This window comes from Aptenodytes forsteri, unplaced genomic scaffold (assembly GCF_000699145.1).
Source record: "Aptenodytes forsteri isolate BGI_AS27 unplaced genomic scaffold, ASM69914v1 Scaffold662, whole genome shotgun sequence".
NCBI lineage: Eukaryota > Metazoa > Chordata > Aves > Sphenisciformes > Spheniscidae > Aptenodytes > Aptenodytes forsteri.
Window position 1 is genome coordinate 736376 of NW_008795718.1, and position 14285 is coordinate 750660.

The window sequence follows — 14285 nt, forward strand, 5'->3', positions numbered from 1 at the left end:
GCGGGGGGCGGCGGGTACAGCGGAGCGAGGCGAGGCGAGGCGAGGCGGGGGCGCTGGGCCGAGCAGGTGCTGCTGTCCCCGTGGAGGGGGCGCGGGTCCCCGGGGGGGCGTCCCTCAGAGGAGAGGTGGGAGCCCGGCGCTCCCCGCCCTCGGGAGGGCAGGGCAGGGCAGGAGGGGCCTTCCCTGCCGGGATATTCAGCGCGGCGGGGGGGGGCCCCCCCCCCCCGCGGGGGGACTCCAAGCGGTCGGGTGCGGTTGTTGGCGGGAAGCCAGTTTCCCTGTGAGGGGACCGGGGGCTTGCATAGAGGTATCATCTGTTTGCGGTCTTAGGGGTGGATTAAACACCTTTTAAAAGGCTCGTTAGCCTAAACATAGGCTGTTAAAACCGTGTTTATCATCGTGCTAGCTTCCCACCACAGCGTTTTCTGAGCGCAAATGGGTCAGTGAAAGGACTAGCTTGGATTTTTTTTTCTAGCTTGTCCTATGAAGAAATATAAACGTTGATCTTTTTGTAGCGTGCCAGGCACGTAGTAGAAATTTTGCTGATTAAGCTTTTTGTTGAGGATATACTCTTCCTGAGGAGACTTCTTTCAAGGGAGCTTCTTCTCTGTAACCTTTTCTGTTGTTTTCGAAGGAAAAAGAGTGTCATCTGTTTCCCATGAAGCTGGCCAAAATTTTGACAGTTCTTTATTTCATTTGCGTACGTTTGTATTTTATGTTCGTGTTTGTATCATGTAAGATAAAACATATAAGTGAAGTACTACTTTTTTTTGCTTTAGGGTGGGTATTGGGTTTTTCTCATTTCCATTTTGGTGGAATGACACTAATGCCCGGTTCTGGGCACTGGCGTACATGAGTGCCACGTTTTGGCTGCCTGGGCTTCCCTGGGAGTTACTGAGCCATGCAGCATTTAATTCACATGTGCCATCTTCCAGGATCTGGATGTTTGTGGCAAGGCAGAGGTCAGAACTAGTTTAACATGAGGGAAAGGATTTGGATCCCTTCCCAGCCTATGCAGAACTCTTTTCATTGCTCCATTTTTGTTAGCTTCTGAAAGTAAAACCACGTGTGATTGTTAAAACCGGTGTAGATCCTCAGGAGGAGGCAGTGGAAGGAGTGCTGACACAGGCCGGCTATGGGCATTTTGGCCACAGTACTGGTTTTGCTCTCGTGTTCGAGTGACGTGGTGTTGTAAATGCTGATGTTTTCACAGAGGTGAGAGCAGGAAGGAGAAATGCTAACATGAATACAGTTTGTTTCATCAACTTTAATGGGACTTTTAAATGTCACCTGTTTTTCAGTTACGATTTTTCTGAGGTGTTTTAACTGGGGTTAACAAACAAAGCCCTTGCTTTCCTTTTAAAGTCAGTTTTAGTGAAAATAAGCTTAGAACTGCACCATCTTTCTCTTGTTAGGTAGCTTTCTAGGATGCAGAGGGGAAGACCAGCAGACTCTGTTAAGTATCTTCTTTAACTTTGACATCAGCGTGATGTTGTATGCAGTTGTTAGTTTGGATGGAGGATTTCTGAAATTAAGAGAAATCTGGTGGCGTGCAATCCATCAGGTAGGACAGATCACTGTAAAATCGTAGTAAGTGCACACTGTAACTTTCTCATTTTTTCTTCTGCTTCTAGATCCTCAGTTATTTTACCTAAGTTAAGTGATGGAAACATACACTAAAGAAAAAAAATCCCCCTTGGGTGTTTGGCATTCATATTTGCATGAAAGAATCTAGGATGTTCCAAGAAAACACATCAGCCAATTGCTTAAATATAGTAACAACATCTACTGAAGATGGTGCTTTCCAAAAAAAAGGCCATAGTGCAAGAATCCTTAGCCCAGAAGAAGCTGAGAGACTGGCAAAAGATCGGGTTTTGGTGTCTGAGTTCAAACAACTAAAACTGGAGAAAGAGGCACAGAAGAACTGGGATTTGTTTTACAAAAGAAACAGCACCAACTTCTTCAAAGACAGACATTGGACAACCAGAGAGTTTCAAGAGTTAAAAGCATGCCGGGAGGTGAGATCTATACACTTCCTCTGTAAAAGATGGGATTGATTGTTTCCAAATGATTTAATAATACTTACAACAAAGCCATTAGGGTAACAGCTGTCACATGTTAAGTTTGCAGTGCCCTGTGTAGTTTCTCTTGATATCAAAGATACCGCCTCAGAATCAGATGCATCAGTTCGGTTTCAGTTTATAATTGACATACTGGATACTAAGAACAAAATCTGGAATATTTGTTTTGTGTCCTAAATAGACAACTTGTCTTTCTGTGATGTGATGTTTTCAGATGCAAGTTGGTGCACTTCAGAACACTACTTTAAAGAAAAGCATCCAGAATTACAGGCTAATTGCAAAACCTTGTTAAGGGGAATAGCCAGATGCATTTGTTCTTCATTATAGCTGAACGAAAGACAAGACAGAAATGGTACAACAATCTGTTGATTACTTAAGGGGTAGATGACTAAAGAAATATTAATGTATTCTAAAAAGATTTGTAATTTTGCAGAAATCAAGATTTCTGTTTTGTAGTGTCAGATTATCCAATGGATGCCTACTTTGGTTTTTGAATCAATGGTAATTAAAATTGATTATAGCTTTTAAAATGCTGATTGAACAGTGTCTCTGCTAATATCATGAGGAAAACAAAAATGATGTGCTTTATCTTGGATTTCTTCCTCCCCAGTTTGCAGATCAGAAACTGACCATTCTGGAAGCAGGCTGTGGGGTTGGGAACTGCTTGTTTCCACTCCTAGAAGAAGATCCAAATATTTTTGCATATGCCTGTGATTTCTCTCCTAGAGCTGTTGAGTATGTGAAGGTTGGTGTGATATTTGGAACTTCTTTTAGAGTTTAGTTACTTTTTAGAGTAAAGACACTTTAGAGTGTCTTTAGAAGCTTCTGAAATTACAAATGACTGGAAGGACACACTTCTCTTGCCTTCCTTTTTGTAAGAAGGGTAGAATAGCTTCTGCCAAAAAATGGAGACTGATCCATTTCGGTGGAGCTCCTATGCAAGAAGCCGAATCATTGCTCAAGACCTAGTTTTTCAGCATCAAATTGTAGCATTGTGGTAATATATGTATATTACTTGAATGATTTGTGAAGACTGTTTTTTTGGGAGCACTACTATGTCTCTGCTGACTGTACAGTACAAGCAAAATTTGTTTGGGATGGAAGTTTGCCCTTGATATTTGTGGGGCAGAGGAGGTCCCAGGGAGAATCTTGAAAACAGGGCTATGAAAGTTATTGTTAAGGAAATGTGTAGCCTGATTAGAAATAGGTATGTTTGTACTTATTCATAGGTAGGTGGTACTGCAGTCCAAAGTTAAGTCTTCCAGCAAGGCTGGTGGGGGCTTTGGGCTTTAAAAGTCTCCTGGTTTATTAAGTTTGTAATCACAGGTAAATTTCTATGTATCTGTTATTTGAAAGCATTCCCTTGTGGGACATTTGTGACTGAGAACCACAAGACACATACTGCATGTCTCATGGGAAAGAGGGGAAGAAATATGTGTGGCAAACAGGAGAGGACAGCAGCTCCCTGGGATGCCACAGCTGCACTGCAAGATGCAGTTGGGCTGAGTGTGTCCCTGGGTTTTGGATGACTTAGTGATGTCTGCCTCCACAGCTCTTGCTGAACTTTCTTGCCAAGACCAGGTTTCCTTTTACCCAGCAAAACTGTGGGCTAGAACAGCCCAGCTGCAGGTTACGTGACATGAACCCAAACTGTTTACAGTCTACTTGTAGCTCAAGAACTGTACTTTGATCACCTTGTAAGACAGAATTTCTTTTAATAATATTTCTGTATTTTTAAAGAGTAGAAGCAGTGGTAAAATGGAACTGGTATGTTTTCTGAACGGTCTTAACACACATTCCTTCTCAAATTCCTGAGAACAGACTATTCTAGTAGTTGTACTTTCACTACAGCAGCAAGGAATTTCTGATTGCATTAGTCACCTGTTGGAAGTTAATGTTCTTTTGCCACCATGTTTTGTGTCACTCTACTGATTAGTTTCACAAGTTTTTTACTTTTTTGCAATAACAAATGCTGCTAATTTTCAGTGAAGGCATGCTCTTTTCATTTCCCTAGAAAAATGCCTTATACAGTACTGAAAGATGTAAAGTGTTCCAATGTGATCTTACCAAAGATGATCTTCTAGAAAATATACCAGCAGATTCTGTGGATGTTGTCACACTTATATTTGTGCTTTCTGCCATTCATCCTGACAAAATGCATCTTGTCTTGAAGAACATTTACAAGGTAAAACCAGCTGATTTTACAGCCTTTAAAGCACTTTCCTTCTTTTTAGCTTGAAAGTACAATTTTTTTTCTGAGAAAATAAGCCCTCTTGTAATGGTGATCTTTAATACTATATTCCATGGATGTATTTATTTAGTTCACCTAGTGTACGGGACTAAAATATGTTTTACAGTGGTTTTTTTTCTCTCTTGGTATTGTGAAGTTGTTTGGATTCTGGCCTAATGCATACCATCAACATAACAAAAAGGTATCTTGATCCTGTGACTTGGGCTCCTAGGTTGTATGCTACAAATAATGTTTATGTATTGCAGAAATGTTTGTATTGATAAGGTGTGAATGACAGTGAACCAAAATTGACTTCCAGAAGATACAGTGACTTGCAGTTAGGATGTTATTGTTATTATTAAACACACTTACTGTGGTGATTTAGAAGTGGGGTGTTCAGAGATCAACATTAATCTAGAGAGACTTATCTCTGTGGGCTGCCTTTGTTAGTTGATAGGCTAGGATAGGCCCATCCAGAGGGTGGTTTAAACAATCTGAATTGTGATTGTTCTGAATTTCCCCGAGATGTCATATATTGACTGCAGAGGCAAATAGTCAACGTATTTTTTATTTATGCATATGTGTGTATTTGGGGTTTTATATTATCAGATATCCTGTTTGTTTTATCATCAGTAGTTCGAAAAGGGAATGTTAGATTTTTTGGTATATCTTCAGCTGTTTTCCAAAGTCAGGATTGGTTCTTAGCTTGTGCACATGAGAAGGCTAATTACTGTTTTCTTTGTGGAGATGCCTGGCTCATTTAACTCGCTTGTAGGTTTCTGCACAAACTTGCAAGTGGCAAGTACTCCTTTTCTCCTCTAACAAATACAGCTGATATTTGATAAGGTAGGAAAGTTGCATGCATTAAGTATCTAAAGTCAGCATGGCCAATGACCACGTATTTCTAAATTTTAAAGTCTTTATGGCTTGATTTCTTTACCAAAGAGCAATTTAAAAAAAACCCAAACCTGCAACCCATTTTCCTGAAATTGTTCCTTTTTTATTTCTTACTATATTGCAACATTTTTCTTTCTCACATGAAAAAAGAAATGTCATGGTATTCTAAATTTTGTTGTTAATCATTAAGCAAAATCAGGTGCTAGACAGTATACTACCCAACAAAGAAAATGCCCTGTTAGGACTTAATTGTTGTTGTTAAACTGTATATTTTCTTCTTTCCTCTGTATTTGAAGAATGTTACAAAAAGCTTATTTAGCTGATCAGCACCCAAACAGGTATCTTAAAACTATTTGTAGTCTACTGTTCATGGGGAAGCATTTTTAAGAGCGGACAATCCAGTTTATATACAACTTTTTGTGGCACAGGGAATGAATTCAATATATATATATTGCTTTTGTATTGAATGTGTTAGGATACCTTGTCCTAGTTATATGTGTATGTGTCTGTATGTGTATACAAATAAATATATATATAGCTAAATCCATTTACCTTACTAAAACATATATGTATTATGTGACAGGTATTAAAGCCAGGCAAGTGTGTCTTGTTCAGAGACTATGGACTGTATGATCATGCAATGCTCAGGTTTAAATCTGGCAGCAAACTTGGAGAAAACTTTTATGTTAGACAAGATGGGACAAGATCATATTTTTTTACTGAAGGTAAGACATACTGTAGAATGCTTTCTTTTCTGTGAATCTTCTGTTTAAACTTGCTTCAGGGAATTGCCAACATGCCCATGGAAGTTTTGTTTTACACAGATGAACTGTTAAATCGTGGTGTACTTCATTTGCCATCCTTTTTGGGAGGAGGAAGGTATTTAGACTGGCAGGACTTTTTGGAGCACTTTCTTGTTTACAGGCTTTTTGTATGTGCTATAACGTGCCAAGAGCAGCAGTTTCTGAATTTGCTGAATTTCATTCAGATTTATATCTGAGGGAAAAAGAACAATGTTCAGTAACTTAACTCATCATCTTCATGAAGCAACTAAGCAGTTATCTTGGCATCGTTCTTTTTGCAAGGCTATGCCTTGTTTGCAAGATGAGGTCTAGTGAAGAAGTCCATGACTTCTAAAGCAGAACCATGACTACAGCGCTTGAAAAGCTTGTGCACAAATCCTGCTGAGATAGTACTGACTGGCTGCGGTCACTCTGTCTTCTGTTTTTTTAGTAAAGATGATGCAAAAAACATTTTCATGTGATACACTATTTAAACAGTTTGTCGTTCAGTGCTCGTAATGCTTTAGGAAGGAAGGTCATTATTGCAGTTTACTGGTGGAGAATTTGAAGCGCATAGACATGAAGGAATTTGCTTAGACTCTCACAATGAGTTGGGATTATAGCTCGTCTTCTAACTCCCAATTCCTCATGCTAAACTTTAGTGAACTGTTACTTCCCCCTATCAGTTATAGGGCATTGTGTAATAAGAGCTGTGTGTCTGTTTCTGTGGGGCTCTCTGTTCTTAGTCTAAATAAAAATACAGCCACTGAGGTGGAGAATTTGAAGCGCATAGACATGAAGGAATTTGCTTAGACTCTCACAATGAGTTGGGATTATAGCTCGTCTTCTAACTCCCAATTCCTCATGCTAAACTTTAGTGAACTGTTACTTCCCCCTATCAGTTATAGGGCATTGTGTAATAAGAGCTGTGTGGTCTGTTTCTTGGGGCTCTCTGTTCTTAGTCTAAAGCAAAATACAGCCACTGAAGAGACCGATTTGGAGCCAAGTAAATGTTATTCACATTTTATGACATAACATATTACCTAATTGCTTCTGATACATAAAAATCATTAATCTTGTCTGAGCTCTCTCTATTCTTTATAGGACAATGATGAAATCTAAGATAATGCAGGCTGTGCTACAGCTTCATTGAAGCATTTCTAGAACTGTTATTTATTGAGTGATTTTTTTAGTTCTGTTTAAACAATTAGCTCTTACAAAGAGAATGGATGCTAAAGGGAACAAATAAGAGACTGACCTAGCTGTGGAATTTTAAATCCCATTTTTATTGTGTGTTAGAATTGTTTCTGAATGAGAAATTCCTTGCTAGTATGCATGTTTGCTTTGGGGGAAGAATTGAGGTAGGGAGGAGGAAGAGGAAGGAAGGAGAAAAGAGAGAATTTGTCTTACATTGCTCATGTTAGCAATTATTTTGTCTTGGGCTGGTCTGTGACTGTCTCATGGACCACCTCTGCTCCCATTTTTAATCATTATGATCTCATTCGTCTCACTAGTTTTCATATAAATATTGCTTAATGCTTGAGAATTCTTTTGTTACTAGAAACATGACTCCCATCATTTCCGCACAGTTTGCAACCCATGCTATTTTTCATTTGTTTAGCACTACACTGGTAGACCAAGTAATTGCTGCATGGGATGATTTGAATGATGCTTATTTATAACATGTCTGGCCTCAGATAACAACACTGAGCTTCTTCCATGGAAAAAAAAAATCCATTCTTCCACTGTTTGAAAGAATATTAAATTTGTGGAGGAATGCATGGTTGTAATTTTGAGTTATGAAATATGTGCAACTTCCTCACAATGAGATTTCAATAGGTCCACAATTAAGTGCTGTTTATTTATATTTCATTGATGTGGGTCTCCCATTTTACATGAACACACTATGTTTACAACCAGTGCTTGTGGCTTCATGATGAGCTTAGGTTGACATAAGCCTGCACTACCACCAAAGTGGGTGGTCTCATCTTTCTTCCTCAACGCACCACCTTTTCTAGTGCTGGGGTTCCTGTACCCACATGATCAGCTGTTTCATCTAGCTGATCCCCCTGAGCAGTGAAAAAATGGCATGTCTTTATTTTCTATCAAGTAGCACAAGTTTAGAATGGCTTAAATTTATTGTGAAATTACCACCTGAGTTAATGATACGAGGTGCGGGAAAGGAAAAGTGATGATTTTTAATTAACATGACAAGTCAACAGCATGAGCAGCCCTCTCTGCTGCATAGGTCACGCTGTTTGTGAGGTGCTTCTGCCTTCCCTAAGGGAGATATGCTTTGAGTAAGATTCTTTTGTTTATGGAAAATACTTTCAGTTTGACTTAGTGGAGGCTTGGTACCACTATATCCACTTTGCCATTTTGTCTGTTTTTCTGTTGAGCAGTGGCATGTGAATGTGTGGTAACATAGGGTGGTATTCTTCCTCAAGCAGAGATGCATCTACAAGGCTGAATTACCTTTGAAATATTTGAAATAAGTGATGTATTCAGCTAGCGAAGGTCAGCTGCACAAAGCGAAAATGCACTGGTGTCAGTCACAAAGGAGAATGACAAGGCTCAATAAAACTAAGAGATCACATCCAAGACTCATTTAGTTTTGGAAACTAAACTGAGTAACTAGCTTAAGCCCCAGTTTTGCAAGCTGTTTGGCTAAGGTTGATGTTTCTAAGGGAGATCTGTATTGATTTTTTATTCAGTAGTCTGCCTGCATAGAACAGCTTGAAACCTGAAGGCCTGTGTGATTTTTCATGCTGTAACACATAAGAACATATGTTTATATAAATGCTGACTAGTGTTTTAAAAATAGCTTAAACATAATATTTCATCTTATTTTTTAAATTCTTTTTCAGAGTTCTTGTCTCAGCTTTTCAAGGCTGAGGGATATGAGCAAGTGGTCAATGAATATGTGCAGCGAGAAACTGTGAATAGGAAAGAAGACTTGCGTGTTCCAAGAGTTTTTCTTCAAAGCAAATTTCAAAAGCCTTTCAGTAAGACATAAGTTCTTGCTGATTAGCAACAGCATTGCTTGTTTGAAATGGAAGCTAGCACGTAGTTTTTCCTTGTGTGTGCTCATCTTTCTGGTAAACCAGAAATGACTGCATCCAGTACCTCTTGTTGGTTTTCATCCTCAGATACAAAATATGAATGCTATTTCTAATTCAGATTTAAGATAGTTTAGTGATGCAGGCAACCTGTTGAGTATCTGTATTCCTGCTTCTAAAGTAAATCCTGTGCAGCATTGTTGGAGGATCAGGTAAAGCACACTGAATATGGTTAATAACTAATGAAAACTAGTGCTTAAAATTATCATAACTGTTATTTCCGTTTTTATTAAAAACTATTTTTTAAATAAGTATCCTGTGTTTCCTATCACTCATGTTTTTTGTGGCCTGTTAAAGTTACAGTATTTCATCTGCTTTCAGTACTTGTAGGGCTTCTGAGTATAATTTCTCAGATACAGGAATGAAACAGACTCAGTGAGTGGTATAATGTAAGCTGCTTTGGTATTTTAATAATGGTATCTTTTTAATGTGCTCAGCATTTAGATATGTAAACAAATGTTTATATTCTAAATAAGATCCTAATTTATCTGATTTCATGCTTGAAGAAAGTTGTTAGAAGATCAGGTTGTCATTATCCCTAATTAATTTCAGACATTCCTCATTTGATGAGCAGAAATAGTTGAGGTTTTGCAAGTCAGTTTCCCATTTGGAACTCAAATCAGTGAGTCAGAAGTACTTTCTTTTATATCAAATGTAGTCAGCTGCTTCTGTCCTGAGCAGAGGTCCTAATTCTTTTCCATCACTCTCAGGAAAGGTGTTGGTCTTTGCTGTTCCTATCACCAAAAGCCACTGTATTAATGCCATGGCTTATAGCCAGCCACAGACTTGACTGCTTGAAGAAACTTCATCCTTTTCCTTCAACAGCCCCGGAGCTTTGCACTGCAGAACCTCTTCTTTGTTGTTGGATGATACAATCTCAAAAACATGTCTGGATCTTTAACCTGTGTTTTGAACAGCTGCTCTGCAGCAGAGGAAGCTCAGAAGTATCTGGTGACTTGTGCAATGGGCTGTGCTGATCTTGTGTAATGTGCACAAGTTGCAACAAGGGAAATTCCAATGAAATACTAGGATTTTTTTATTTTTTGTGTGTAAGGAGAGGTCAGACACTGGGACAGGGTCCAGAGCAGTTGTGGAACCTCCGTCCTTGGAAATACTCGGAAATGGACTGGGCAAGGTCTTGAGCAACCTGTGGCTTTATCTGAGAGTGGCCCTATTCTGAGTAGGCATTTCATCTTTTGCAGAATATATTAGTATGTGATTGATTGGCTTAGGCTGTCATTCTACTGGACTTGTGTGTTGCTAGATGACCCAGTCATACACATCTGATGTGGACCAGAGGTGAGTATTTGCCTCTGTTTATGACAAACTAGCCATAAGATGTGATAATGATTTTTTTTCAGCACTCTTAGCACTGGCTCTGTGTGCGTGGAGGGAAGGTAGTAATAACTTTTCCAGCATAAAGCCTAATGTTGCAAAGTTAACCAGTCAGATTTTTTTGAGTAAATTGGAGCTACCAGAGGTCTTATTCAGTTGATATGTTTATAAATAAATTTGCAGCAGATCATTGCTTTGCATCAGGGCACCACAGCTTTTTTTGGTCTGATACCATGAGCCCCAAAGATGGATTTATTGTGTCATGAAACTTTGGCCTCAGAGGAAAAAGAGATTAAAGCACACAATTCTCCTAACGACTCTTTGAGGAGGGTTATTGCATGACATCTCCTTTTTTATGGAGAGTATCATCCTGGGGATTTATGCATTGCTGACCCCTGCTGCGCAACCCATTAGCACTTTCTGCCATACTAGTAATAAATATCTAGTAACATTTATAGTAAATGAAAAAATATGTTAAAAAGGTTATAACAATGATAGCATTATTATAATCTGAGCAATCATCATTTTGTGGCTTCCCTCAGCAAATGTTCATCTTTAGTACAGCAGTTCTGCAATGATTGCGTGTAGTCTGAGCTCTGTTGGTTTTTAGTGGGGTTTAAATCCCGTAACACCAAGTGCCTTACAAGACTGAATGTTTGGTCCCTTTAGACTATATAGCACATAAATGAGACCGAAGGATTGCCTTGTGTGGCTCCTCATCACTTTGGCATGTGATTGTCAGCATATGCAAAGGCAAGTGCACTGAAGGGAGCATCCCAAAAAGGAAATGAAATGTAGGCAAATATTAAAAATATTAATTGGAAGGTTTGAGTCAACCCAATAGACTTAGCTGCAGACAGCCATTGACTTCCTTTTTACACTGAACTAACTATTGCCTGAACAATAATACACCTTTTTGTGGCTGTAGCTTCAGTGTTTCTGTGTGTTTCTGCTTGAGGAACTACTGTCACTTTTTGTCTAGCAGCACATTAAATGGAGAGTAGTAGTTCTAATTTTTTTTGTTTCTCATTCAGTCTCATTTCCAGTCAGACCTGGAAAATAAAGTAGCATGCATTAGTGCCCCTGCCAGAAAGGCCTTCAGCTATAGTTGTCATAAAGCAGAGATTATTTTGAGATGAATGGTCAGAAAGCTTTGTTTGGTCTCTATGCCTCTGCTTCTGTGAACTCTAAATCATTGCAAGTTTTTGTAACTGTGGTAAAGTTTGAGGAAGTTGAGTCAACTTTAAGAAATCCTTGCCTCATCATGTGAGACAATAACTGATGGGGTGCATGTGGCTGTTGTAGTGCTGAGTAAAGTGGATACACTCCCCCACAACCCTTCAGCCTTTCCAAGCTCATGTAAGCTCACCAGAGGTAGCACATGCCAAGGATACTCATACCTAGCATCCTTACTTGAAGAACTGTCCTTAGGGAGATGTGGTAATCAGGGTAAATAGTGTCAAAAGGACTTGGAAAAAATATACATGCACTGAATCGTGCTCACTTTGCACAAACAAGCTACTATGCCGTAATTGTAATAAGTATCTTAATTGTTCTTTGATTTAAGTCGTCTTCAATCAATGGGGGCTGCTGAGACTGACTCAAATTGTCTGTAGAAGACCTTCCTTTTTTTTCCCTTAAGCTGAGCTAGCTGCTCTATCTGGCAAGCATAAGTAGTAAGTTACTTCATGCCATCACCTTGTTCTGAGCAATATTTAGGATAGAAGCAAATTATTATTGAAGTAGTAGGACTAAGAAAACCCAACTTTTTTTTTATTTTTAATTTTTTTATGGTTTGGTGTGCTGTGATTACATTCTCTGATGTTTAATAAAGTACGAACTCTGGTTAAAGCTTTTCCTGCAGTTAGGGAATCCTAAACGTCACTTTCCAGTGTGGGATTCTCTGATGTCTCCTACTGGAATTAGACAGTGTATATTAAAGGATCATGTTAATGGGTCAGTGAGGACATTAGTAAGGTCTGTTTGTTGGTTATTTTCATCAAATTTACAGAAATATAATGTCTTTGAGTCTTCTGACATTTCATGTCCTTTACTGTTCTGTCAAATTTGGTTGATACTGTCCAATGTGTTTAACAACAGGCTTAAGACTAGACAGAAATCCACACATGTATTGTGCATGTACTATATGCATGGATAAGCTTTCTTTCCTTAGGTATATGGGCTACTGAGAAAAATCCATTTGAACTTTAAAGTAGTGGTATCACAGCAGGTTTTGTGTGGTTCATTTGATAGCTAGAAGGCTATTTCTGTGCATCTTTCAGGTACCTGAAGGTTCCTGGGGTTCCAAAGGCATAATATTTAAGCAGTTAATACAGCACTAATCCCCATGGTTGATTGTACATCATTTCTATGAAACAAAGTGCTATAAAAGTGGGACCTGAAACTCTAGCATGTATAAGCATCAACAGCTAACTGTAAAACATACAGCCTTGGTCTCATAGGAGGAAACTAGTATATGAAATCTGAAAGGTCATTTATAGGCTTAACTGATGTTCTTTTTTTTCTTGATTTGTTGTACAGTTTATACATCTGAATATATTGAGAGATACAAATTACAAGTTAGGAAGTATTACTTGAAGAGTTATTTGAAAGATATATATATATATTTGGAGAGGATATCAGTATTGAGCATCAGTATGTGAAGGTAAAAAGGTAAGATTATGTTTAAGCTTCTGGGGAAAAAAAAAATTTTCTGAATTCCGAGGCGAGGGATGACATGCAATTAAATGAATTGTTCATCTAAAAGGTGAAATTTTGGGAATGAAAGCCTGTAGCTTCCAAAACCAGACTAATGCTACTAGGTAGGCAGAAGGGTGACATCTAATTGTGTGCAATACTAGTAATACACGCAAGACAATCTGGGAAGCAGAATTTTATATTGGAAAGATAGCATGAAGATACAGTTAATGAAAATAGGTAAGTCTTTGTTTATGGATTTTACCTCCCATAGTGTAGCTATGATGAATTTTTCACTGGTTATGCTTGTTATTACTAGGAAAGATTGTGAGACATTTCAAACATTTGGGAGCAAACATTTACTAGTTACACATTCTGCAAAAACATCTGGCCCTTGGGTGCAGTAGGTTCAGGATATGAGTATGCTTGTGCTCTGTATTTGTAATGTGAGTTCATTTATTAGAACAAAGGCAGATGGTGAGCCTGTACTGTGGGGAGGCACACAGAAGCATTAGTTGCAAAAATAAAAGCTATTAGTCACGTAAGGTGTTCCATTAGAGAGCTTTCTTCACTCCCACTTCCCAGGCTGGTGTGCACCATTCATTGTGTTTGCAGCGGGGAGAAAATACTGCTGCTGTGAAATCAGGGAAGACAAAGGCACAAGGAAAAGGGTGTGATTTTTTTTTTTTTTTTTCCAAATGACTAGTGATTTTGTGTACTTCTACTTAAATGATTGTGGGTTGGGAACATTTACTCCCTTTTCCGGCAAGACTTGGGTCTCATCTTTGGAAAACTGAGTCACTTTTTAAGGTCTTTGCCAAAGATGCAGGTGTAACCAATGCATCCTTGTAGAATATGTGAAGTGAAAGATTTGGAAAGGCAACTGTGTGACTGAAAATATAAATCCAGGTTTGTTTTTCTCCCTTGACTTGTAAGAAGCTTTATACTTCACCGTCACTTCAGTGTTTTTTCAGAGTTCCCACTCTGGGGTGTCTGTGCTGTCTTACCCTTGTTTAAGCTAGATGTGCCCTATCAACTCCAGCTCAGGTTTCCAATGCCTGTAGTATCCAGAGAACTTAGAATGGGATTAACAGGGTAGTTGTAGGGAAAAGTCAGAGAATAGAGAAGTCACAGCCTGTCTACT

The 14285-nt window shown here is 38.8% G+C and overlaps 1 protein-coding gene across 1 annotated transcript; it reads left to right on the forward strand.

Annotated features, from left to right (window-relative positions):
• Nucleotides 1-247: 247 nt before the first annotated feature.
• Nucleotides 248-9345, forward strand: METTL6 (methyltransferase like 6). The gene is made up of 6 exons (XM_009283567.1): nt 248-307; nt 1635-2018; nt 2692-2826; nt 4096-4266; nt 5792-5933; nt 8858-9345. Exons 2-6 carry the CDS (start codon nt 1722-1724, stop codon nt 9004-9006), a joined length of 894 nt encoding a protein of 297 aa, XP_009281842.1. The 5' UTR covers nt 248-307; nt 1635-1721; the 3' UTR covers nt 9007-9345.
• Nucleotides 9346-14285: the final 4940 nt, after the last annotated feature.